Genomic DNA, 26,332 nt, shown 5'->3' with positions numbered 1-26,332 from the left:
TAGGGCTTCCATTTGTCACAGCCATTTGTCTCAATTATTCAGACTCCTCCCTCAAAAAGGCTGCTGAGAATCAGGTATCAATCAAGCGGATACAAATAATTCATTTAGTTTCTTTGCAATATCAATGTTGTCTTTTAGGGCACATTTTACTTCCTTTTCTTATAAATGATTGCTCTGGAGGTTCAAACCAGACTTGCACATTTTACTACAACTCCTTCAGCTTATGCATTGGCATGGCTGATTCCACAGTTCTGAGGATTACTTAAGGTACCTTTGGAAAAAGCACGGCTACAGCCATGGTCATTGCATTGTCGGATTCCTTCAGATGTTGAAGGGATTTGGCTAAACTCTTAAGAGTTTGGAGATAGCCGTGGAAGAGCAACACCTGAGAAATTGCAAAGCAAAATTGTCACCACCTAGTTTAATAAATGCAAACTACAGTGGTACCTCAGTTTTCGAACGTCTCCGTTGAGGAACGTTTCGAAACCTGAACGCCGTAAACCCAGAAGTAAATGCTTTGGTTTTCGAACACACCTTGAAAGATGACGGGAAACACAGCTTCAGCTGAGTGCAAGACCCTGAAGCCTATTGAATTTCAGTTTTTGAACGTTTCGGAACTCAAACAGTCTTCCGGAACGGATTTTGTTCGAAAACTGAGGTACCACTGGTCAATGGTCAACTCATCTGGCTTCCAAGGCTGACAGTGAACACATTTTCAAATCGCGAGAGCTAAAACTAAGTTCCAATCCTAATTTCAGCTCTATTGTTATTGCTATTCATGGCTGTTACAAATCCCAGTGTCATAGAATCGGGCTGGTAATAGCAGCAGATAGGACCTGCTTTGGAGAGACCAATACTATTACAGAAGGGGTCATCTTGCATATACTGTACTAATTCAGTGAACCAGCTGAGCCCGCACAGCTGTAGAAGCAGAGATCCTTGAGATCTACACATGCAAGGAAGGGGGTGGGGTGGAAACCCAGCCACAATCCTTTCTGCAGCACATGAAGAGGGTGAACAGAAGGGACCTCTTCAGATTAACTGCCTTTGCAACAAGCTAGCTTGGCGTTTTGTCACATCTCCTTAGACACTGCCGATAGTACGCCTATAAGCCCACCATGTCTCCCAGCACAACTCGTTGCTACCTGCCTGGGCCATCCCAGCGCTAGTGTGTTGACATGCCAATCAGCTCTGGCCCTCATACAGCTCCTCTCTTGCCTTCCTGGCGAAGAGCACAACTCGCCCAGGAGAGATGGCTGCCAACAGCTTCCCTTTTAGGCTCTTGCTCCATAAGAGAAACTGCTACTTGGCCACACGCTTTAAAATAAATTGCACTTTAATAAGAAAGACAAACCATGGCACAGCAGCTGCAGAGGTTCAGACTTGCAAAGCACAATCCTGGTTTTCTGCTCAAGCTACCGTGCCACTCCTTCAACCAAGGTATGAAAGGCATCCCACAAACGGAGTCCTGTAAAGTCAGACAGCATCCAGGCCTCAAGAGAGAAATGCTCCAGGGGAGGGGGGGTCTTTGTGTGGAGTCCCCATCCAGTCCCTGGTACGCAGTACCCCTAGCACCTTGCTGGACACGACAGTCAGCACATGATGATCACAATGCTCAGGGCTGTCCATCTCCCTGTGGATTCTTTGGTTTCCTTGGTCCCAGAGAAGTGGCAGGGTGGGGCTCCTGTCCCCAGGCCACTCTGTGGCTAGTGCATCACATGGAATGGCGCATTCCCTTTTCAGTGCCAATGAAGACAGTGATATTTGTGTAGAGGGGGTGGAGTTTCTTGGAAAGCAGCTGGTACTCCAGTGTGTTCATGCCATCCTGCTTCCATGTTCTCCTCGTCTTGGCCAGCAAGTTAAATCTGTAAGACGAATTCACAGAGTCAAGCGCGAGAACTCAAGCCCTTCTCCTACCACCTCCCCGCCCAAAGTGCAGCTCCTTGGATTTGCAGGTTAGGAGAAGCTTATGTATTCTTTTTACACAGATTTCCAGCAATGAAATGGTATGGTGTGGTCAATGTTTTGTAACAAGGCGAGGAGGGCAGTGTCATGTTCATCAATAACGGGAAAAACAGTTGCAAACACCCATGCCTATACCTGCCGAAAAATACAAACCACTCACAATGATGAAGTGGGTGCTCAGAAGAAACTTCGCAGCTTAAGATCAGGAGCAGCTATATGTGGCAGGTGGGGAGGAGAAAAGGAAAGAAGGAGAATGCTTGAAAAAGTAGGGACTGGAGGATAATAGGTGGCAGACCGACTGAGTTGAAAAAACATGCCAAGCAGGAAATAGGAAAGCGGCAAGACTACACATACAGCCTACAAGCAGGAAGGGATGTGTATAACTAGCAAGGAAGGAAGGTTTGAGGACATGCAGTTTCTACCAATTGTACAGTTTCTACTCTCACTTTATCCTTGTGATATGGCAACTCAAGAGTGGGCAGTGAGGACCAACAGCCCTGGTTAGTAATGGTGGGGGCCTGGGTTTTACAAATGGATTGGGAAAAGCTATCCAGTTCTCTTCTTACCAGTTCTTTGTTTACCCTTGTGCAATATCTTTAGGCCAGCCATAATGACAACCATCCTTTCTCTCACAGAAACTGGACTGCAAACCATTGAAACAACTGAACATTCCATGCCTCCACTCAATCTTGGCCACTGCCGGAGGCTTCACTCCCTCAAGCACAAAATATCTAAATATGACTATTCTCTGGGATAATATGACTTATCCGTCATATTATCTGTGGTGGGCATTCACCCTGGTCCAGAGGATTTGGCAGGGTGCATTAAGGAGGATGCAGAGTAGCTACATACAATTACATTTAACCACCTAATTTAGAAGACAGCAATCCATTTGCAATTGGTTCAGGCCACATTTCTGCCCCAAGTAGTCCCCTCCTCTACTCACCTCTTAGGGTTCTGCTCATTGCCCTTGTCGTGTCCATGCTTGATCATACGGTAGCGGCCGTACTGAGTAGATGGGCGAGCGATAACCATCCCACTCAGCGCTACCCTGCAGAGAAGGTGATTGACAATGTAGCATTAGCATGAGTGCCCATGGGGTTTCAGCAGAGGCACAAGTGCTACAATTACACACCCAAGCAATGCAGTGCTTCAGTGCCTTCAAGTCTGCACTATGCCACTCATGGCTCCTCACCCTTGCTCCACCCTTGGACAACAGCAAGAACAGAATAAAACAATCCTGGATTCCTACCCAGGATTCCTACCCGAGCTTGCCCAATCCCTCCTTGCCAAGATTTCCTATGCTCCGACACAAACTCTAGGACAATACATGGGGGAAGGTTTGAGAGCTAGGACTCCTAGGGTCCCATCCTCAGCCATGCCACCTTAAACCTTGGTGTATAGAGTTGCCTAATCCCCATAAAGCTGCTGGGCTTTATGCTGAACGGATGGAACTGGAGCCGCCTCCTTTTCTAGCATCAAGTACCATTTCTGCCAGTAGAATCTTTACCTGACTGCAATGTCGTCATCTTCACCGCCCCAGCCCCAATAGTTGTTGGGAAAGCCATTCATCTTCATGTATTGCTCTGGACTGAGTGCAGAAACCCCTCCAAAGTAGGACTTGTATGGAAGCCTGCAAGAATTTAAGAGGACATTTATTTACACATAGCCCACCAGCTAGTACCATGCATATATGAATCTCTATAGCAAACACATAGGACCTCAGCTGGCACAGAAATATGGGCATCTAATATTACTATGTGAATATTACATTCACAAGCACAGGTTCTGCCCACAGGCTTACAGACCAATAGATATAACATGAAAGGAAAAAGGAATGTGGAAGGAAAAGGAAAAGCAATAAATTCAGGTACCAATTCACGTGGAATGACTTGAGGGAGAGTTCTGGGAGAGGAGTCAAATGGCAGCTAATAGAGAGGACCTCACTCTCTTCACTGCATGAAGCATGCATATCATTTTAGGGTTTTTAAGGGCAGCAGTACACTGCATTTCAGGAGGACCATTTCTAGAGCAGGGTTCTGTCCAGTGATCAAAATTAGACAGGTTCCAGGTGCATTTTGCACCTGGCTATTGGCCACTTGCAACCAAGTGAAGGTGCCTGACACCTCCAGCATCTGGAGGTGCATGACTGGGGATAATTGGATCTTGACTGTTTTCACACCCTAATACCATTATCCTGTACAATTCTATCAGTTATATTTTATATCTGCATAGTCAGAATGAATGTCAGGAACCAAAATGCTTTTTCTGTGTAGCCTGAGCAGGAGCAGTGAAAAACATTATAGTTACGTAATTGTTGTCACTTGTCTTCACTTACCCCACCCCACTGCCCTGCTCACAGTTGTGAAGAATATTCTTACGCTATGAATGGTCCATGTCACCATTAAGTAAAAGAGGTAGGAGTAAGCCAGTATTTATGTAGACCAGGCATCCCCGAACTTCAGCCCTCCAGATGTTTTGGACTACAATTCCATCATCCCTGACCACTGGTCCTTTTAGCCAGGGATAATGGGAGTTGCCCAGTTTGGGGGTGCCTGATGTAGACTGTCCCTGGATAAAATGACTTGTCTTCTTTAAGTCCTCAAAGTTCTTAACCTAGCTCAAGGTTGTCATCTGAACTAGCCAGGTGTTAAACTGATAATCACAGTCAGCCCATCATTTGAAAAATAAGACTTCAGAGCTGTCTTGCCCCAAAATGGCAACTAGACATTCCATTTTGGCAACTGCAACCTTGGTTTAAGGAGCCATTTGGCACCTAGCTTATACATCTGAGCTTCTAACACTGGTCCTGCCTAGGCTTTCGACTTTCCCCTACAGCTGAGCTGCTGTATGCAGAAAGCTTTTCTCTATCAACTCCCACCTGTAAGGCAGCTGCCCTTCCGCCAAGCTCAAAACAGCATTATTTGACTCTTCCCCTGCTTTAACCTCACATCAGTCTTGCAAAGTAGGCTGAGGGAAGATGACTGCTTCAAGGTCCCATCAGTAAGCCTCATGGCTTAGTGAATATTTGAACCCAAGTTTCTCTGGTTCTAGTCTAACATTCTAACTCTTCCAGCACACTCCCCATATCTCCATCTAGAAAACAGCCTAGAAACACACAAGTAGGCAGTTGTTATCAGTGTGATTTTGGTGATTTTGTTTTCAGAAGGGAGACCGGGCATCTCTATTTTAAGAAGGAAAGGGTGTTGGGAGGGGTAGAGAAGCATTCATGGAAACAGACCCAAATCCAATAAGCTTACTTGTAGCCAAACTTGTCCATGGCAACAGCCACATGCTTGGGGAAACGGTCACAGGTGTACACATTGCGGTCATCTTCGGGGATAAGGTCCACATCGTGGAAGAACATACAGTCCCAGTCCTCGTCTTTCATAGCTTCCTTGAAGCCCACATTCAAGAGTTTGGCCCGGTTAAAAGTGTAGTTCTCAGCCTGAGAAAGAGATGGGTGGCATTTATACCAGAGTTGTGTGTGTGTGTTGTGTGTGAAGTAGCTCCCCTAAAGTGCTAAACTCTCACATCCAGGACAGTCACCACTAGGCGCTACATTAAAATAGTATACTTCCTCTACGCTGACTTCTGGCATTCTTGCATTTGACAGCTCCTCCAGAACTACCTACTCCATTTCTAACTTGGCTTGGGCATGCTCCAGTGGGGACTCATTCATCTATGTCCGAGGTTCCTCACCTTATCTCTTCCCCCTCCAAGGAATCCAGTGAGCTCAAACCGCTTGGTGCTGGTTGGTCCCTGCCCGCTCCCCATACCCAGTCTCAGCTCCACCCCACTCCACTCCGTAGTACTGTTGCTAGGGTCCCTTTCCTTGTGCCTGACTCTTCCCCACCTCTCCAGAGATCAGACTCAGCTCAGCAGAAAGCATGATTCACTGCACTTTTCGGAAGGAACTACAGCTTTCCCTCTCTGCAGCAATCCGAGCGCTACCCACTGCCCCCTACTGAGGCTTAGTGCTGAAAAAAGCTTTGCCTGCCCACCTGCCTTCACTGGGTACTCCTCCATTAACAATAAAGAGAGCTATTGCCTCTATTCCCAACTCTCCTAAGGAGAGAGAGAGGCCACACATTAATGCAGGGACAGGCAGCAGCCACGGAAACTCTTCTGTTGGGAGCCACCCAGAGTGGCTGGGGAAACCCAGCGATATGGGTGCGGTATAAATAATAAAAATATTATTACCATAATAATTATAATAATTATTATTATTCAAACCTCCTGCCCTGCCCAGCTCACACACGGCTGTGGCAACGCACCTGATGGATGATGTAGATGCCATAGGTTAGCTGCTGCCGCTGCAGGAAAGGGTGCAGGTAGTAGAGCAGGTACTTGAGGTGTTGCTCTCGGTTGCGGTGGGGGATGATGACGGCTGTTTTGTGGACTGCATCACAGTCGGGCGGATGGTAGCGTCCCCCTTTGCTCACAAGGGGATTCTTCCGCACAATGTCATCCAGAGACAGCCCTGTGGGGAAAGTCACCCGAATGGGGCCTCCTGCAGGCGAGCAGAGACAGGGGTAAGGCAAACAATCTCCACCACCTAGGTAGTCAGCAGAGTGCAGGCTAAGAGCCAATGTGACCCATAGTTCTCAGAGGAGAACACCTCAAAACATTTTCATTTTAGATTAAAATGAGCATCAGCCTCCTAGACAGTTCCAGGATTCTTATTTTTCTCCACCCGCTCCATTCCTGCAAACTTTAAAGAATCATAGACTTGTAGAGTTGGAAGGGACCATGTGAGTCATCTAGTCCAACCACCTGCAATGCAAGATTTTTTTTTTGCCCAAGATGGGGCCTCAAACCCACGACCCTGAGATTGAGTCTCATGCTCTATGAACTGAGTTATCACTATGCTTTCACTAGTCACACTGGACAAGAAAGGGGGCATGGGTCGAGGAGAGAGAACCACTTCTCTCATTCCACAGAGCACTTCACGGCTTAATGGAAGATCACTTCTACAATGGGCCCACAATCCTCAAGTCTGTTTTTTGGGGGGTCTCTCATCACTAGGCAACTCTATTTAAAAATCACTATTGTTGTACTATACTTCCAGAATTTGTGTCTTCTTTCCCAGGGCCAAAGAGCGGTGTAAACAAGATGCAAGCTTTTGAATTACACTGAACTCTTTAGTCTCAGAACTAGTAAGATACACACAAACATTGACCCAAAAGCTTGCTCAGAATTTACTTCACTGTTTCATGCTCATTTTTGCCTTTCACATGCCACCAAAACCTTTCCAGATGGCTCGCTGGTTCAATGAAACAATACATTATGGCTTCTGTGACTACGCCAGCCCAACACCATTCAAATCTGAGGGCTGACTCCAAATCCCATTCCTTGCCAGAACCAGGATCAAGAATAGAGAAACCCTTACCAAGGAAAGGAGATGCCTCTGGACAGTAAGGAAGTTCCTCTGGGGGCAGAGGGGGCCGGGGAATCAGGCTGAGGTTGGCGTAGACGTCCCCTGGCAGCGAAACGTTGTGTAGGCTGGACAATATAGTCAATGTGCCCCCCTTGTAGAAGATGCCCAGGAAATAGGCAACACGCTTGCGGTAGCCATCGTGGTACAGCAGAGCCATCACCACCAGCTGCACCCCTAGGAAGAGCAGCAGGTAGCGGCCACGCAACTGCAGCATGGCTGAGGCAGGGCCAGGATCATCTATCCATGGTGCAGCTGGGCTGAAGGGTGGCGGCGGCAGCAGCAGCAGCAGCAGCAAGGGAAACAGAAGATAGTGACCTGTTGGAAGCAGCAGAAGGTAGAATGAGTACAGCAATGCTCATTCATCAGGTTAACAGATTTTGGTTTTTTTTAATGCACAAACATTTTGATGGGCTAAAAAAGGTGCCCCAATTAAAGTATCAGCAGGTTTTTTTGGGGACAAAAAACAGAAACTAATTTTAATGCAAGTACAAACTGCAGCTTACAAGCATCATTTTGAGAGGCATTCCCTGCCATTAGCCATTTACAACCCATGCATCCATCACCTAAAAGCAAGGATCATCTTCGCTCGAAAACCATTTAATGCCGGTTTGATTATCTGATCAGCCTCTTGATGTTCACAACGCTTAGCTTTTGCTTGGATGCTTACAAGAAAATGCATTTCCTGTTCCCACCTTGCCCCCCAACCTTTCATGTCTACATATACAGGGGTAAGGTTCTGAAAGCAGGGGGAAGTTCACATCCAGAGCCCAGCCCAGCCATTTGTTACACACAAGGCGATCTGCTTGCAGCAAGCACAAGTATGGAAAGACGTAGCACCGTGAGACAAAGCAACTAACAGTAACAGCATCTTCCTGTCTCTGCAGCTGCATGAGAAGTCTCAGTGCAGCAAAAACCAAACCGCACACCTGCCAAATGAGAGGTGTCCACAGGAAAGGAGAACGTGGGAGTGGGTGGTAGGCATAGCAACATAACATGGCAAACATATGCACCTGGGAGGGGAAAGAAGTTAGGACAAGTGGCAGACAGCAATAAATAGGATAGCAGAATTCTTTTTTTGCTTGCACTCCCTCCCCCCCAAAACCAAGGAAACACAGAAGGATTAAGCTTGGCAGCTATCAAGTAAAAAAAGAAAAAAATATATATGTTAAGCTTTCATCCTGCCCTGGGAGAAGGTGTGGTGTAGCTCAGTTGCAGCATCTGCAGGCAGGGCTGGGAATGCCCCCTGACAGAAATGCTGGAGAACTGCTTCCAGTCCAAGGAGACAATTCTGAGCAAGGTCTTGACTAGGCATAAGGCAGTTTCCTATGTTCCTGGGAAACTTAAAAACAGTCTACATGCCTCTCCTCCCACGGAGCTCCATAATTGAATGGCGACTTGAATCTGGGTTCTCCCAGATACTATCATGCTCTGACCACAATGCACTTATTCTTAAAATAATGCTGCTAAAGCCTCCTTTCTCCATACCCCAGAGCTGCTTCATTTAAAGTGTCAAAAGCCATGTTTTGCATACATATAACCTTAGTCCACAACTGTTGCTATTTGCAACACTTGAGGGAGGAGGGATGGATGGAAACAGGTGCGAGTCCGCTTGCCGCAGCCTTTTCCATGCACCTTGTCCATCCTTGGGTTTCCAATATTAGGCCCTTGGGCCTCCAGCTACCAGCCACTTCACATATCTCAGTGTTTGGGTTGCAGAGATCCTCTTCACCCTGGCTTTTGACACTTGCAATGTATGCTTTTAGCACCCACCTTATTTCTGTGGCTGCAAGTTGTTTAAACTGTTTTAAACCTGTGTTAATTGTTGCAAGCTGCCCTGAGACCCAAGGATGAAGGCTAAAAATTATTATACTGTAATAATCTACCTGATTGCAGAATCTCGGGTAACGGGGCAGAAAAGGGCTTGGGGGAGTGCAACGCGGAGCAGCACATTCCATACCTATAAGTAAGAGAAGTAGCCTGCTTTGGTTACCTATTCTGCTACCTGCCCACACCCTGTGCAGCGCAACAGGTGCCTTGGAGCAGTGCCAACTGGCAACAGCTAAGGAGGAACAAGGAAATGGCCCAAGAGATTCCTGTAAGAGATGTTCCAGGGTGATATAAGGAGGAAGGAAATGAGTCACACGTAAAGGACCCCTGACAGCTTCCGGGTCATGTGGCCAGCATGACTAAACCGCTTCTGGCGAAACCAGAGCAGCGCACAGAAACGCCGTTTACCTTCCCGCTGGAGCGGTACCTATTTATCTACTTGCACTTTGACATGCTTTTGAGCTACTAGGTTGGCAGGAGCTGGGACCGAGCAATGGGAGCTCACCCCATCGCAGGGATTCGAACCGCTGACCTTCGATCGGCAAGCCCTAGGCTCAGTGGTTTAGACCACAGCGCCACCCGCACCATAAATAGGCAACCCTAATGAAAACCTTCAGGGAAGAGCTGACCCTTCCGGATTCACTGAGCTGTTCCAAAGCAAGAGGCTCACTCAAGGGCTTCTTGCTGCATTTGGGAAGAAAAAGGAGCGTTCTTATGTCACTTAGTCAAACACAACAGATTAGGAAATGGGATTTGGTGTGTAGCTGCTTTTGCCTTCATGTGTGCATGTTCATTCCCAACACACTTTGACGTGAAAAACTTCACAGAAAAGGCAAACAAGCTCCGTCGTGATGTAGCCCGCAACCATGTTGGAAAACTTCCATCTTTGTTGCAGTGATATTGTTCTGTACTTTCAGAGGGTCGTCGTGGCTACCCTAGAGTAACTCCGCTTGAGTCCAGTTTGTCTTTAAATACTTTTATTGTGCATAGTATTTACAGTGCGGAGATAGCTTAAAACATGACCTCTCAGTCCGAACCAGAATCCGGCAATGGCGTACGACTGTTCCTACGCCAGCACAGTAGTTGGGACACCCCAAAACGCCTCCCCCTTGACCTGCGTCATGGTGCTCTCCTTAACTCTTGCGCTGGAAGGAGCGATGCCCTCTCAGCCTCCTCCTGGCCAAAGCGGTGGAAGGGCTCTCCAGCATCCTGGAGCCCTTGCCTACTTCTCTCCTCCCCTGCACTTTCCCATCGTTCTGCATGCTGGCTGCTCTCTCCCTCCGAGTCTCTCTCCCCCCCCCCCGGCTGCTTCAGACCCACTGCTGCTCCCTGTGCTTGGCAAGGTGGATGTTAGGATGATGGGGGCTGGCTCCCTGTAGGGAGTCACCCTTAGTTGTAAAAGGTATAGACCAGCTTTTTGATAGGAAGGTTTGGGTATGAGAAGGCTTAAACTGTGGCTCTCCTTTCTAACCCAACTATTAATATGTGAAGGTAGGAGGTATTGCACAACTGGTAGAAAAGTATCCAAGTGACTCAAAACCAGTATGCAAACACAGATAAGTAGTGTGCTTGCTGGTAACAAAAGGCATATATTTTACACAATGGCTTTTACGATAACAGCTGCCATGATTTCCAGTCAGCAAATAATAACAGCTTTTAGCAAAACCAACGGCTCCATTTCTTGGCATCCGTCTGCCTTGGGAGACAAAGGAAGAGTGCACCTTCAGGGGTAACATCAAACCGTTGGAGAGTTACAGCGCCCACAGTGGCTGCAGAGACCAACGTCACCATTAGGATGCCTACGTCAGGTCATTCAGTATGAATGACACAGTTTGTCGTTGCAAAACAAATGCAGCAGAAATGAATTCACTGGGGCATTTTCTAGGCAGCCTTCTTGGGACCTGAACCATCTAAAGCAGTGCAGTGAATTGGAGCAGTTTCAGTAGCCTAAGCGGAAGCAAACAGGGTAGTACAAGAACACTGCAATCCGGAGACACTTCTCAAGCCTGACACCAACATGGAGGATTCATCCTACCCTGCAACACACACCCCCAAATAAAAGAAAGCCAATGTTTTAAAAAGCTGCCTGATCAGCTCAATGGCCCCTTTCCCGATGCACATTATTGTATTCTGGAAATACGGTTTAACACAAATAAGTAGCTTGCTGGAGCATGTTATTCAAAAGTTCCTGCAGTGCTCTTTTCCCCATGGCTGCCAACAAGCTAGAGTCTCTGCCTTGCCATGCCATGTGACCTGGGCTCCAAACCATGAATAGTAAGCAAGGTTAAAGTCATGCCTTGATTCAAAGTAAGGTTGCCATTGGCTAGCAGGTGGTGTGCCGCACAGCAGTTGAGGTAAGGGGCTGGACAACAGGGAGGAACCAGTGGGAGCAGCTGCAGCTACCTAACCTCCTGCTACACAATCCTGGCTTGTGAAATTGCTAGTAGAGCAAGAATCAAATATTATCCTTGGGCTTATTCACACTTACCTTCCTCTGCACTTTCCAGGCATAGCCCATACTTTAAAGCTCTGTTTCTTTGTCTTTTTGCCCCAGAGATTTCCCTGTGAAAACCCACTCTTTAAAGCTGAATCGGAGCAAGCAGCAACCCACAGAAAACCTGAATTGCCATTTGTTGTGCTTCAGCTTTAAAAGCAGGTTTTCATGGGGAAAGCTCCAGGATCCTGATCCAGCTACCAGTGTCTGTTCATGGGGTGGGGTGTGGGGTGGGGAAACAGAGGTTTAGGACTCAGAGACCAAGACATAGGAGAAGCTCCAGGTCCTGGGAAATGCATTTCTACTGAGTCTTCCTTCAGAGAGCTTTAAACAAAACAAGAGGTCATTGATTTGAAGGTAAAGATAATGAGCTAGGCTTCTACATCAAGTGCAGAAGGACACTTCCACTCCAATCTAAATAAACTACCCTCAAAGGGCCTCTCCCCACACAATCAGGCCATCTCTTCACCAGGAACTATTTTCCCCTGGAATTTGTAGCCAGCTCCTGTTAGACTGAAGATATAGGAACCAGAAGTCACATTATAGAAGCAACCAACCTCACAGAACAAGTTATGGGCTGCTCATTAACCAGTGCTGTACATTAATAATGAAAGAGCCATTAAAATAGAGCCACGGCTTGGTCAAACTGGAAAGCACATTCAATAAATTGCTTTCTGCACCTTGGGAGTTTCACCTCTTTAAAATTCACACTGGTGCTACCCTCTTCCTTTTTTGCCTTCAGTAGCTCCAGCATCAGATGAACAAACTTTCCAGAGATGCTTCAAAAGTTCTTTCCTGTAACTCATCAGCTCCATTTCACACCATCCTTATGGCTCAGCTTGTCTAACTACACTTCCCCACCCCTTCCCTGTCAAACCCTCTTTGGGATCTCTGCAGATTAGTCCAACCATCACAAGCAGCGTATTCACAAGCTCATAGCTAGTACTGAGCAATAGATGCACCTCTTTGCCTGTTGAACTTATTGGCCAAACCTGCCTAGTCTGCATTTTTCGAGTATGGGGTACTTCACTCTCAACTAAAATGAAGGCAAGTTCAGAAACTGGCTAGACTTCAGAAGGAAGCTTCCCGTTTAAGGGAAAAGATGAAGGGCAGCAACTGAAGTATGTGCTTTCCAAAACCTGGCTGAATTTGGCAAAGAGGGGCTGAGACTAAAATAAAAACACATAGCCAATTGGCTTCAGTCAGTAACTAGAAGAGGGGAGGGCCTGAAGCACCAAAACTGAAACAGCTCAGCACAGAGCTGCCTCTTTCAAAAGTCTGTGTATCAAACACATCCTCACTGTGGAATGCACAGGACATTGCCAAATAAAGCAATTTTCCAGCTGGCAACTTGAAACTTGAGTACTGACCACCCCCCACTCCCTGGACTACTACTAAAGAAACAGGTTCTGAAGTAAAGGCAGCTCCAGGCCAAGACTGCATCGCCCCTGTGATCCTGTTCTATCAAGAATCGCACTGCACATTTCTGATCAGGGTGTGAGAAGCTAGGGCCCATACTGTACATGGGAGGTTGTTAATCCACCACAGGAATGAGATCTTATCAGCTTTGTCAGTAAGGAAGGTATTTTTCTTTCACTAGGCAAGGCTTCCTGAAAAGGGAAGGTAGAAGCAAAACTATGCTGAGTATCTGCACCATCCACCTTTATGTTCTAAGCCAAGCCAGGCCTTCTGGAGATACTGTAACATGGAGAGATCAAAGCTTAGGAAGGAACTCTGGTGATTCCCATTTAGTTCAGCATCCTGTTCTCACAGGCCAGATGCTTATGGGAAGCCCACAAGCGAGACACTAGTGCCAAAAGCACTCAACCCACTCATGTTCACAAGATCCAGAGAACATTTATGTTCTTCCTGCCACTGAGTCTCTAATACCGGTACTAGCAATCAGCACATGCATAACTCTGTTTATTCACAAACTTGCTGCTCATTCCAGTCCTCTTCCTCCCCTCTCTTGCCCACCTTTGAACTGTACACAACTGGAGCAAAAGAATCTGGTTTACTGCAGCTCTGTAAAGCACCATGCATCCCCAACAGCAATTCCATTATATGACACGTAATGCAATATTTACAAGGCTTCTTCCTTTCACAGAATCTGTGCGATTCCATTACATGGAAAGCACAAAAACCACAGAGTCATAATTTCTGGCACAGTCTAAAATTATGCAGAGGGTGCAAATGCTGAAGCCTCCTTATTGAGTTCAGACCAAGATTAACCTTGCCTCAGGAGGTGAAGATGATGTCACCCCGAAGATTCAGTGTTTCCCTCCAAAGCAAACAGGATGTGATCTTAAGTTGGCCCAACTTTATTTATATATAAATAAAACTAGTTTAAAATGCTGTACAGCATTACTTACTGCAGAGACCTCTTCCTCAGGCTAGAAATCTGAAGTGGGGAAAATATTAGCTGCTGCTGTGCCAGTTTATAATGTTATCCAGGCATGTCTAAGAGCCTTTTCAATTCCTCAATGAGCTGGAACTGTTTAGATGCTAGGCTACTCACTTATTTCATCAAGAGCAGCACCTCTCAACTCTCCAAAGGTGTGAGATGCCTATACTAAAGAGGAAACAGCTAAATCTCTGGTTTTCCTTATAAGCTTCCAGTCTAATTTGATCCAAGGCTGCATTGGTAGGTCAAAACCACCTGGCTTTCAGCGCTGGATAAATGTAACTGCACCTACAATCGCAAGGTTCACAATGATTATAATTCCTATGTTAAAATCCATTTTTAAAGCTCCCCTCAGAGCATTTATGGGCCCCAATTCAAAGTGCTGGTGCCGACCTTTTCAAGCCCTTAACAACTTGAGACCTGGCTATATGACCCTGCTCATTCACTAAAATCAGCTATGGAGGTCCTGGTCATGTGCCCACCAGTATGAGCAATTAGGTTGCCAGCCACAAGAGACGGGGTCTTTTCAGTGGTGGCCTCATGGTTACGGAATTCCCTTCTGAGCGAATTACACACACTGCCTTCAGTGCAGGCTTTCAAGTGGAACTTAACATCTCTTTTCCAGGCTGCCTTTTCTTAATGTGTTCTTCAGCTGTGCTTTCAAGCTCTACACACACACACACACACACACACACACACACACACACACACACACACACTGAAATACAGGTTTCATTGGGCCTAGGTGCTGCTTCATAATAATTCATCTCATTTGTTGTGTTTCTTATTGTTTCTGTGCTTACCACTTTGTGAGGGCATGGTCTATGAGGCAGCCTATAAATTTGTCACATAAAATAAATTGATGACTCTTCCTGAATAAAAATCAGAAGGGTAAAGGCAGTCAGCACAGCTTGTTATGAATGAAGTGCATATGGTGAAGAACAAAGATAATCAGCATCTTCTGTTTTTCAAGAAGACATCTGCGTATATGACAAGAATAGGTGGCAATTATTTCTGTTTAACAAACCTGCTCCACCTCTAATTACTGTAGCTGTTTTGTCAATGATGTAGAAGAATGGACATTATACTGTGTGTATATATATATATATGGCTAGAAGTTGCTTCCAGCATACAGAGTACACTGAGTCAATGATATCTTCCAAAAATTATGGAGAGAGAAAGTTGCAGCAGCCTTGCCTGGACATCACATACCTTTACTGAATGTGGACATTCCTATAATGTCCATACACATGGGAGTAGTTCACCTACTAAAGTACTTTCCTTGAACAATACGTTCAGAAATATGTAAACATTCAGTTCCAAACGCAAACACCTTTTATATACATCATGTATATAAGACATGTACAAATGTCACCAACAATGACGCATGAGAAGGAAGCTCATCTGTTCTAACTAAACAGTGCCAATTCCCCCCAGAGCATTGGCTCTTAAAGGCCAGAAGACAGAAATTATTACATGCCTTGGGCTGTGTTACTGGACAATCCCAGCTTTAAAGTGCAGAGACTGACACCCGAGACAGCACTGTGACAGCCGAAGAAACACAGGCAAACTGAGCCAGGGATGGATGAATGCTCCTGAATAATTATTTACAAGGCTGTGATGTTCCCTAGCGATTAGTGTTCAGTGCAAAACAACGTCTTGAATATCTGGGGAAGTGAGCTGCTTAGATATCCTAAGCAAGCTGGCATGATTGCTAGCATCACCACAAAAAGCTACAAGACTTGTAAGGGTATCACAGCACCTAGGTTGGCACTGCTTCCCCTCCAGCTGAATGCATAAGGGCCCAAATCCCCAAACGCAGGTCTACACCCACATACAAGGACATCTGCATTCTCTGACATGGGCTTCCTGGCATATAGAAATGGGATTTTTACGCTTCACGTTAAGAGGAGTTGACTGTTGGGAAAGACAACAGAAGCAAAGGGAGCTTTGTCCTCCCTTGATACCATAACCATTCCCTTGTCCAGAGTTGGCTTCTGGGTTCTGCCCCAGTTCATCTGGGAAAAGGGAGTACTTCATAATGAGAGACCATGGGCAGTGCAGAGAAATGGTCACCTACAACTGCCATGCCCAAGGAAGGAGGGGATCTATAACTGTATGAACTGCGATTGGAAAGATATTGGAAAATGCAAGCAAACGTGAATTTAAGGATGCCCACCTGTGCAGCTCTGTTTCCTCAGCTAGATCAGAGGGGTCGTCCTTAATTCTTGGAGTGCAGTGCTTTTTTGGTCCCAGTCTCCATGGAGTTTCTGCAATGAATCGGGGAGGGTGAAGAGAGAGGTCAAGTTAGAACCAGCACGTATGACAGAACAGAAGTAAAAAGCATAGAGGCAAAACCTGGCATTTTCACACAGCAATGCAACATCGCCACTTGAAACCAACAGCACACAGCCAATTTAAACAGGAAGTGGAAAGCTGCTAGTGCAAAGTAGGATGAGGAAACAAGGGAGGGGGGGAGACAGAGAGAATGGGGTCAGGAATGTGCAACGTGTACAGAACGGGAATGGGAGTTAATCACTACCAGCAGTCAGTACTTCCAACAGGCAGCAGAACAGTTTTCCATACCGAATCATGCCATTTGCCAATCATTCCAGAGCTCTCCCTTCAAATTAATGCACTGCACAGAGACTAAACTGACCGACTAATAAAGAATAATTCAATTGCACCCATGGCACACAGCACATCACGGAACAACAGGAATAGCACTAAAAGAACCCCCTTCCAGAACCAACTCACTACTCAGGGTCTTTTATACTTTCTATTCAAGAAGTCAATTCTTTGCTGCTTAGTTTATTCATTATCCCACAGGGGGAGGTACAGAAGTCTTGCTGTAGCTCCACACTTCCCTAGCGAACAGGCGACTTCGCGTTCTGTTGCTTAGACAACCCACGGGTTGCCAAGGTGCAACTGTTAGTGCCTAGTTTTTCTTAAAGGGCTAGAAATTCTGGAATAAGTGCTCACTGGAGAAAGGAAGCCCTGGCTGGCACTTGGGTTTCAAACCCCCTGCCATTTGCATATGCAGCCTTCCCACCATATTAAAAAGAAATATGGTGCCCTACCTGTAGATTATGATCTAACACAGCTTGAACCATGAATTGCTATAAGCTTCAAGGAGTACGGTATCTCTCGCCATAGTCTTAAAGTTAAAGAACAGGATGCAGCCTCCAAAGTCACCTGGGCTAACACCTCTTCAAATCTTCACAAGGACATGTTGCACAACTTCCATGGACTGGATCACTGCCAACAATCACTTCTTAAACCACAGCAATTCAGCAACAATCACATAGCAACAATGCACACATGCCACTCATAGAGAAAGGCTGCTATTGTAAATACAGCAACTTAACACCCTCATATAAGCCCCTAAGTCAACAGTGACTGGTGCCAATGTGCCAATGTGCCAAAGGTGCCTTTTTTATTGTAGTTCCCTATGCATTCTTCAATGAGTTAAAATCATACCGTAGAATTGCAGATTTGACTCCCATTCCCTTTCCCCCACCTGCAAGATGTCTATGACAAAAATGTCTCTCACCAAAACTTAAACGAACTGCGGAAAAAACTATGAATGGAAAGTGGAGACAATGGATTTACCATTCCCTGTTTATATGTTTACAGTACTTTATAACACAAAAAACCCCAATAAGCACTAATATTTAAAAAAGAAAGAAATCGCAGAGTTGGAAGGGATAACAAGAGTAATCTCTACTCCAACCGCCTGCAATACAGGAATCTTTTGCCCAACATGGGGCTTGAACCTACAACCCTAAGATTAAGAGTCTCATGCTCTACCAACTGAGCCATGTCAGTGTAAGTTTTTAGCGTTCCACTAGGGTTCAGGGGTAGGGCTTGGGCAATTTAACTGTAGAATTTAATTGCTGCAGCCTTCCCCAGCTTGGTGCCCCGCAGATGCTTTGGACTGCAATTCCTACTCAGCCCCAACCAGCATTACGAGTGATCAGGTGTGATGGGAGTTGTACTCTAAAAAAATCTGCAGAGCACAAGGCTGGGAACACAGATTTTAAAAGTCACCTAACAAAGGCCCACCAAGCATAGCAGACCATCATTTAATTCATTCATTCTTTGGGGACATGGTAGGCACCACACTAAGATCCTCAGTCACTTCATTTTTTGTTTATGATATACGATTTTATTCATCTGGCCTCTGATCCCCCCCAAGCCCTTTAATCTGTTAAGACGATGACACCCTTGATGATGTCCATGTCCATGTTTGTGTGTGTGTGCACACACATTTGTGTGTTCAGAGCTCACAGAATTAGAGAATACTATAAAAAAAACTCATTTACTTACTACATATAGTTAAACTATGAATTTACTTGTACAATATGCAGTAATGGCCGCCAACTTGGATGATTTAGAACTGGGCACATTCATGGAGGACAAGGCTATCAATGGTTACTAGTCATGATGATCATGTCCTACCTCCACTGCCAGAGCCATGCCTCTGTGAACCAGCTGCAGGGAATAATCACATCTGGCCTGATTCAGCAGGGCTTTATCTGTATCTACACATGCACACACGGAGGCAATTGTGATGTCATCTCTCTGTCTCAGTTACACCAACCCAAGAGCTGCAAAATATGTGGGAAAGGGTACCCAAAATAATCAAAGGATTGTTTCGACAAGGAAAGGCTAACAAATCTGAAGACATTTTTTAATAAAGAGAAAGAATAGGACTTGAAGCTTTAAACGTTATGCATGGTAAGGAAAATGAGATATATATTTTCCCCCCTCCCTCCCAATACACTCAGGATCATCCAGTCAATTTAGGATATACGAAAGAAAGTACAGTGCACACAGGCTATCTTGTGCAGTTTGCTTCTACCAGGCAGGACAATGGCCACTGGTTCAAGATGGCTTTAAAAGAGGATCAGGCAAACTCAGGGAGAGGTTCTCTGCAGTTATTGGTCATTGTAGTTAATGGAACCTCACGGTTCAGAGGCAGCATGCACTGACTACTAGAGTAAAAGGATAAGAAGGGCCATTGCACCCATGCCTTGCTTCTGGACTCCACAGAGGTATATCTTTAGCCACTGTAAAATAAAAAAATTTCCTTCAGTAGCACCTTAAAGACCAACTAAGTTTATATTTTGGTATGAGCTTTCGTGTGCATGCACACTTCTTCAGATACACTAGAAACAGAAGTGTCAGACCCTATATATATACAGAGGGTGGTGGGGGTGGGTGGGAATGGGAGATGGGCTGATGGGAGTGGTAAACCTGTAGATGGGTGTTAATGGCTGCTGATGGCTGCAATTAGTCCTGGGCTGAGGTGCTAAAGAAAGCTTGATCATGCATAATGAGATAAGAATCCGATATCTCAATTCATCCCAGGTGCTTCCATGGTTTTAAGCTTGGTAATGATTTCCAATTCAGCAACTTCCCTTTCCAGTCTGTTCCTGAAATTTCTCTGTAATAAAACAGCTGCTTTGAGATCTTGTATAGAATTCTATACAAGATCTCAAAGCAGCTGTTTTATTACAGAGAAATTTCAGGAACAGACTGGAAAGGGAAGTTGCTGAATTGGAAATCATTACCAAGCTTAAAACCATGGAAGCACCTGGGATGAATTGAGATATCGGATTCTTATCTCATTATGCATGATCAAGCTTTCTTTAGCACCTCAGCCCAGGACTAATTGCAGCCATCAGCAGCCATTAACACCCATCTACAGGTTTACCACTCCCATCAGCCCATCTCCCATTCCCACCCACCCCCACCACCCTCTGTATATATATAGGGTCTGACACTTCTGTTTCTAGTGTATCTGAAGAAGTGTGCATGCACACGAAAGCTCATACCAAAATATAAACTTAGTTGGTCTTTAAGGTGCTACTGAAAAATTTTTTTTTATTTTGCTTCGACTCAGACCAACACGGCTACCTACCTGTATTTAGCCACTGTGGCATTCAGGATAATGGGGTAGGGGGCATCTCGGCTGCTGCACAACCACCAAGGCCAGGCAATTCATAGTTGAAGAACACTCTATTTCCCCCCATGTTGCCTCTCCCTGAAAGCTCCACAGTTCTCTGCTGAAGTGGGCTGGAATTAAGAACCTTGCTGGATCAGACCAAAGGTTCCATTAAATCTATTCCAAACCATATTGTTTTATTTATCAAACATCTAAAATTAGTCACCGCACAATACAATTGAGAAAAATTCTCGGTACACACAGGCTCACGATCTATATTTGAAAAACCAAAAAAAAAAAAAAGATCAACCCATGTGGTTCCTATCATGTGGCAATGGAAGCCAAAAAAAGAAAGGAAAGGAAACAAAAGGGAAGTGTCTGAATTCTTTCAGAAACAGCCATCTCAAGTCCTGACATTTCTAAGGGAGACAATTTTTCTCAGTGTGCCTATTAGGTGGTTCCCCATTAACACCTCCACAAACAGGCCCGGCACTCATCAGCATTAGCACAAGCACTCTGTGTGCAGAAGTCACTTCAGCGGGATGGATGAGTGCCAAGGGAACGCAGCTTTGAAATTATCCTTGGCTGCTGCTTGTAACCACGCTCTGTCTGGAGGCGTTAAAGAGGCCAGACGCTAGAAGCTGCACCTCAAAAGAAATCTCTCTTTGAGGGTTGATAGGCCAGCCTTTCCCAACACACCCCATCCTCTACAGACACATACATAACCAAGGCCAAAAGTAAGTCTTTTGAAAAGTAAAGAAGAAGAGGAAAACAACCCCAAAACATGAAATTCACACAGCACAAGGATTCAAAAGAAAATATGAGGGTTGGCAATAATCCCTTGGAATCCCCAAAAATGAAAACATAGCACCAGTGGTTACAGAAGCAGTCATTACATTTTCTGTGCTCCCCAGCCTTAGAAGACTTGGCTATTATCAGATCTGAGGTGGGAAACTTGGCCAGTTTGCAAAGCCATGAACTGGAGGGCACTTGCTCCAGCCAAGGGACAAAGTGTAGCGAAAAAATTATTTGTGAAAAAGACAAAACCCAAGGAAGATTCTGTCTACTATCAGAAGAGTAAAAGGCAAGGTAACATATTTGGCCAGACAAACTTCTGGTAGTCTGTTAGGGGGTGGGGAGCAGGTTTGCAAGTTACAAAACTTCATCAGGAAAGAACATTGAGGTACAGATTGGAGACAAATAAATCCTTTTTTGTAACATAGCTACCTATTCACTGTTTCTGTTCCGTTCTGACAGAAAATACTTTGACTACAGTATTAGGGTGTTGTATGTGATCCAAGAATACCAGCGGCAAAAATATAACCAATTCCTAGCTAGTGTTAGAAACTGAGATACAAAAACTAGGAGTCAAATGCACTTTAAACCTAGGTTGCCAGAACCAGTGTTAGAAACTCAGATATATAAGCTACCGGTAGGTGCCAAATAGCTCCTTAAACCAATGTTACAGTTGCCATTTTGGGGCAAGACGGCTCTAAAGTTTGAAAAATAAGACTTTAGAGCCATCTTGCCCCAAAATGGCAAATAAACATTCAGTTTTGGTGACTGTAACCTTGGTTTAAGGAACCATTTGGCACCTAGCTAATATATCTTAGTTGCCAATACATACTGCGCACAGCAGCCAGGCATGTGAGATTTTCTTAAATCCCTGAACATGTCTCCAGTCTAACTTGCGGCCCTTTGTCTTACCCCAGCCATGCTGCTGTAGCACTTGACTGCATCCCTGAATACTGCAGGCACATACAGTACACCTACACAATTGTGAACTGAAATCTTATCAGGGCACCTCTACACTCCCAATTGTGAACAAGTACCTTGTCAGCGCAGTCCCACAGAAGTTATATTCCTGAAGTCATAGAACTAACTGCACCATTGTAAACAGACCTGTGACCGAGGCAAAGCTATAAATCAATTGCAAATATGCATTTTACATTAATGTGAAGTCCTTCCTTGAGGGAAGCTACCGGTAACTGCATATCCATTAATTCCTCTAATTTAGACACCTGCCCTCAAGAACTTCCTTAAAATAAGAAAACTAGACAAGCTTCTTTCACATCATTATTAAATCACATATCTAAACCTGTTGCCATTCACCACCAGTAGGGATACCCAGACTATAGACAGCACGCAGGAATCACCACTTTCTTGCCCATATGCTATCTTCTTCCCCTTACAGGAAGCATGGCAGGAAGTAAAAATAAAAGTCACCATTATGGTGCAACACATGGGTGGGGAACCACTTCCGGCTGGTGGGCCAAATCTGACAGGTGAGCCAGGGTGACCACTTGTCAATCATCTGATGTCACTACGGTACAACACTTCAAAGTCCAGAGTGTTACCGGTACGGTAGTTCAAACTGCAGTCCGTTTGCAAGGAGCACCACACATCCATTTTAGCAGTGGATTCATTGGAAACTGCTTCTTTTTTCCTGGAGCAAGGCATGCTTCCACTGGCCATCAGCAGTGAAAACGTGCCTTGAACCAGGAGCTCGTTTTAAGCTCTGGGGAGTGGAGAGTGAAATCAAATACAAGCCAAAAGAATGATGGGATTCTAGAGCAGGGCTGCCCAACTTTTCATAACAAGTGGTCCGCAAGGGTACTTCCAACACAGAACCCACGGGCCACACACTGCCTTGTGCCCATGGCCTCGCTTACCTGACTTTGTGAAGGCAGTGCAAGGGCTGAGGGGGGCATCAATGTTGCCGAGGGGCACCAAAAAGGCCTCAAGGGCTGCACACTGGACCACCCTACTCTAGAGCAACATTTCCTTGAATTTAGCAAAATAAAGTTGTCTTCCTAAAACATGGGTTGTTAACCCTTTGGGGCCGATAAGCACATTTGCAAAACAGAGAAAGTCTCTCACTCTCTCTTCCCTATCTGTAACCCCCGACCTATCAGCCCCATGCCACAATTAGGCATTAAAAAACATTTACTGCCTTATTTCAACCATAAATTCAGCAGGGGGAGGAGTGGAATACATATTCCACAGATGCAAGGCAAGGTCTTTAGGCACTGGTGACCTATGTCCTAATATTACCCAATATTTGGTGCACAAACACCCAGAAACCTAACTAGACACACTACCTTACCCACTGCCTTGTGCTGCTCCTTTGTCACTTGGCTAGCTTTTCTACATCTTTCCCCCAATATCTATCAATCCCATATTTTCACAGCATTTGATCTTAGGCAAGTGAACCCAAAGCGGACACAGAGCATGATGCTACTCTTTATGCATCTCAGTAGGATTATGATCCACACCTCTACCCATCTTTAGGCCTAGTGCCAAAAACATGTGCAACACTTTGCATTGTCGCTCCCCTTGCTGAGGTCTTGCACAACCCAACTTGCCTTCAAGACAAACTAGTTTGGCTGTAGCCTGTGTCTGCATAATCAACAACCTACTTAAATGAGAAGGGAGAAGACAGAAAGGCCCACAGTGAATTCCAGAATGACACTACCGGTAATGTGAATTTGTCTCAAAGATATTAAATTAGCAGAAGTTCAACCCAGAGACACCATAATAAAGTAATGGATGGAACGAGAGCAGCTGACCCCCTAGATTCCATGCTGTGCACTACATAAGCACAAACACCAAGACCAAAAGGAAGGAAGTCTCCAGGCAGTGCTTCTATAGACACAGGCTAGCATGAAGCAATCCAATATCCTTTGTCGAATAAATTTAAATTGGCTTTAGTTGTAAGCAAGGTGCTAACCTTCCAGGTTCTGATCTTAGTCTAGACATAAAACTGACCATCTCTTAGCCAAAAATACTTTTGTTGCAAAGAGAAACTGAGACTTCAAAATGTCATATTTTAACCTACTGTCAGACTCCAGGAAAAAGCTAGGAAAAGGTCTACTTACTTAAATACAGTAAGTCCTTTGGAGGTTCTGGATGACCAAAGACGCTCTACAGCTACAAATAAAATTGCAGTGTTTCTAAAACCTTTGTTGGGCAGATAAAAAACTCAAGAGACCAAGAAGATCTGCCACCACACCTGTAGATTCCAACAACACTGATCTGTCCCCACAGTCTTGAGAAATCCCAAACACAAACATATACAGTCACTGCTGTACCAGTATTGTTTCAACACAACATGTATATATGCCAATAAAGGTGTTGAAGAAGAACAGAGAAGCGGACACAGAGCAATGGATTCAAACTACAAGAAAGAAGATTCCACCTAAACATTAGGAAGAACTTCCTGACAGTAAGAGCTGTTCGGCAGTGGAATTTGCTACCAAGGAGTGTGGTGGAGTCTCCTTCTTTGGAGGTCTTTAAGCAGAGGCTTGACAGGCATATGTCAAGAATGCTTTGATGGTGTTTCCTGCTTGGCAGGGGGTTGGACTGGATGGCCCTTGTGGTCTCTTCCAACTCTATGATTCTATGATTCTATGAACACAACATGTAGAGGCTGCTTCAGGCTGCCACATATAAATAGGATCTTCAACTTTCCCCCACACAAGCCATACTTGAGGAAGGGTCATATGCATTGATTTCCTTGCATAGAGGAGGGAAATACTGTATACAGCTCCAGATGTCATGATGTTAATTAAGCAATTGAATTTACAGTACATACATGTATGTACATACGGTACATACTCTTGAGAGTCCCATGGACAGCAAGAAGATCAAACCTATCCATTCTGAAGGAAATCAGCCCTGAGTGCTCACTGGAAGGACAGATCGTGAAGCTGAGGCTCCAATACTTTGGCCACCTCATGAGAAGAGAAGACTCCCTGGAAAAGACCCTGATGTTGGGAAAGATGGAAGGCACAAGGAGAAGGGGACGACAGAGGACGAGATGGTTGGACAGTGTTCTCGAAGCTACCAACATGAGTCTGACCAAACTGCGGGAGGCAGTGGAAGACAGGAGTGCCTGGCATGCTCTGGTACATGGGGTCATGAAGAGTCGGACACAACTAAATGACTAAACAACAACAACAACAAGCTTCAAGATGAGTTGAACCCCCACCTCCCACGAGAGTCCAGGCACAGAGTATTTACAAAATTGCGAAAGGTTTCCAACCCACCCTGCATTTTCTCAGCCTCTCTGTCATTACCAAGGAAACAGAAGTTTTGATGCCATACCCCTGTCCCCTGCACACAGGAAACGTGGGCCTCTTCATATCTCGATGCTATTAGAACTGAGACCTAACAAGAGACTACAGAGACCTAGTAGCAAAGTTCACCCGCACCCCCCTAACATCAGATCAAGGCATACTGGTTTTAAAAGGAAAAACACTAAAACACCTCCCTCTCTCCCTCACATACTAAACCAGCCCACCACTGGCCCTCCAACCTCAAAGCCAAGTTCATTTCCGACTTAACGCAAACCCACATTCCTCCAGGAGAGGGGGGGGGCTTATCCTGGGATCCGAGTTTACTTTTGTTTCAAAGCCAACCTCCCCCGTTTCCAAAGAAAGCCGACTTCCTCCAGAGTAGGGACCCTCCCCACCAGAGTTTCTCAGAACGCAGAAACTAGGCTGGGTTCAAGAGGGTCTGAATTATTTGGAGAGGGAAGGGAGGGTATAAGGGGTGGGGGTGGGGAAGTGAAGAAACAAAGGCGAGGAAAAGAAACTCCTCTGCCCCCCCCCAAAAGTCCCAATGAAAATAAGACCTGCCTTCCCTCCTCAGCTCTGCACACCTCTCTCTTTTTTTCTTTTGGAAAACCCTACCCACCGACCCACAAGCGGGAAACTCGGCTGCTATGCAACAACCATCCCCGGGGCCAGGGGAACCCTTCAGGCTGCCGAGAGGGGGAAGCCCCCCAGCCCGCCCCCGGTGGGAACAACGAGACCGGCTTCCTACCTAGGCTTGTTTGCCAGTCAGTCACTCACTCACTCACCGTTGCTGGTCGGTCTGTTGGGCTGCCTGGCTACCTGCCTCCAGCCCCCGGGGTTGGGGTCGGGAAGCCTTGGTGGGGCTTCTGCTCTGGGCTGGGTTGTGCAGGGTCGCCCGCTTCCCCGAGTCCCCGCCCGCCCCACGCGCCGAGAGAGAGAGACAGAGAGAGAGAGAGAGGCGGGGGGGGGGTTGTTAGGGGGCGGGGAGGGAAGCGGGAGAGAAAGCGGGCGCGCGCGCGTCACGCAGCAGCGCTCCGAATTCCCCCAATTGAAAGCCGGGCCAATCGCGCGCCGGCAGGGAGGGAGGGAAGGAGGGAGAAAGACAGACACGCGCATTCGCGTTCTCTCTTTTCCCCTCAGCATACACAAAAGGAATGGGCAGGCGGCGCGCGCA

General features: G+C 45.8%; 1 protein-coding gene across 10 annotated transcripts; it reads right to left on the bottom strand.

Annotated features, from left to right (window-relative positions):
- Positions 1 to 1,318: 1,318 nt before the first annotated feature.
- On the bottom strand, positions 1,319 to 26,090 carry LOC118087362 (beta-1,4-galactosyltransferase 3). 10 transcript variants are annotated; one of them, XM_088671126.1, is made up of 9 exons: positions 25,944 to 26,090; positions 18,592 to 18,740; positions 16,310 to 16,400; positions 7,358 to 7,720; positions 6,243 to 6,478; positions 5,226 to 5,413; positions 3,476 to 3,598; positions 2,912 to 3,016; positions 1,319 to 2,177 (listed from the first exon to the last, which is right to left on the bottom strand). In XM_088671126.1, the coding sequence occupies exons 4-9, from the start codon at positions 7,617 to 7,619 to the stop codon at positions 2,168 to 2,170; spliced, it is 924 nt and encodes a 307-aa protein (XP_088527252.1). In that variant the 5' UTR covers positions 7,620 to 7,720; positions 16,310 to 16,400; positions 18,592 to 18,740; positions 25,944 to 26,090; the 3' UTR covers positions 1,319 to 2,167. The 10 variants fall into 10 exon arrangements, with proteins under 10 accessions (XP_088527252.1, XP_034975824.2, XP_088527246.1 ...); XM_035119933.3 differs by having other exon boundaries at positions 1,319 to 1,865; XM_088671120.1 differs by lacking the exon at positions 25,944 to 26,090 and adding an exon at positions 20,057 to 20,211 and having other exon boundaries at positions 1,319 to 1,865.
- Between the last annotated feature and the right edge of the window lie 242 nt (positions 26,091 to 26,332).

This window comes from Zootoca vivipara, chromosome 6, assembly GCF_965207765.1.
Source record: "Zootoca vivipara chromosome 6, rZooViv2.hap1.1, whole genome shotgun sequence".
NCBI classification, from domain to species: Eukaryota; Metazoa; Chordata; class Lepidosauria; order Squamata; family Lacertidae; genus Zootoca; species Zootoca vivipara.
This window is presented reverse-complemented; position numbering and strand designations above follow the sequence as displayed.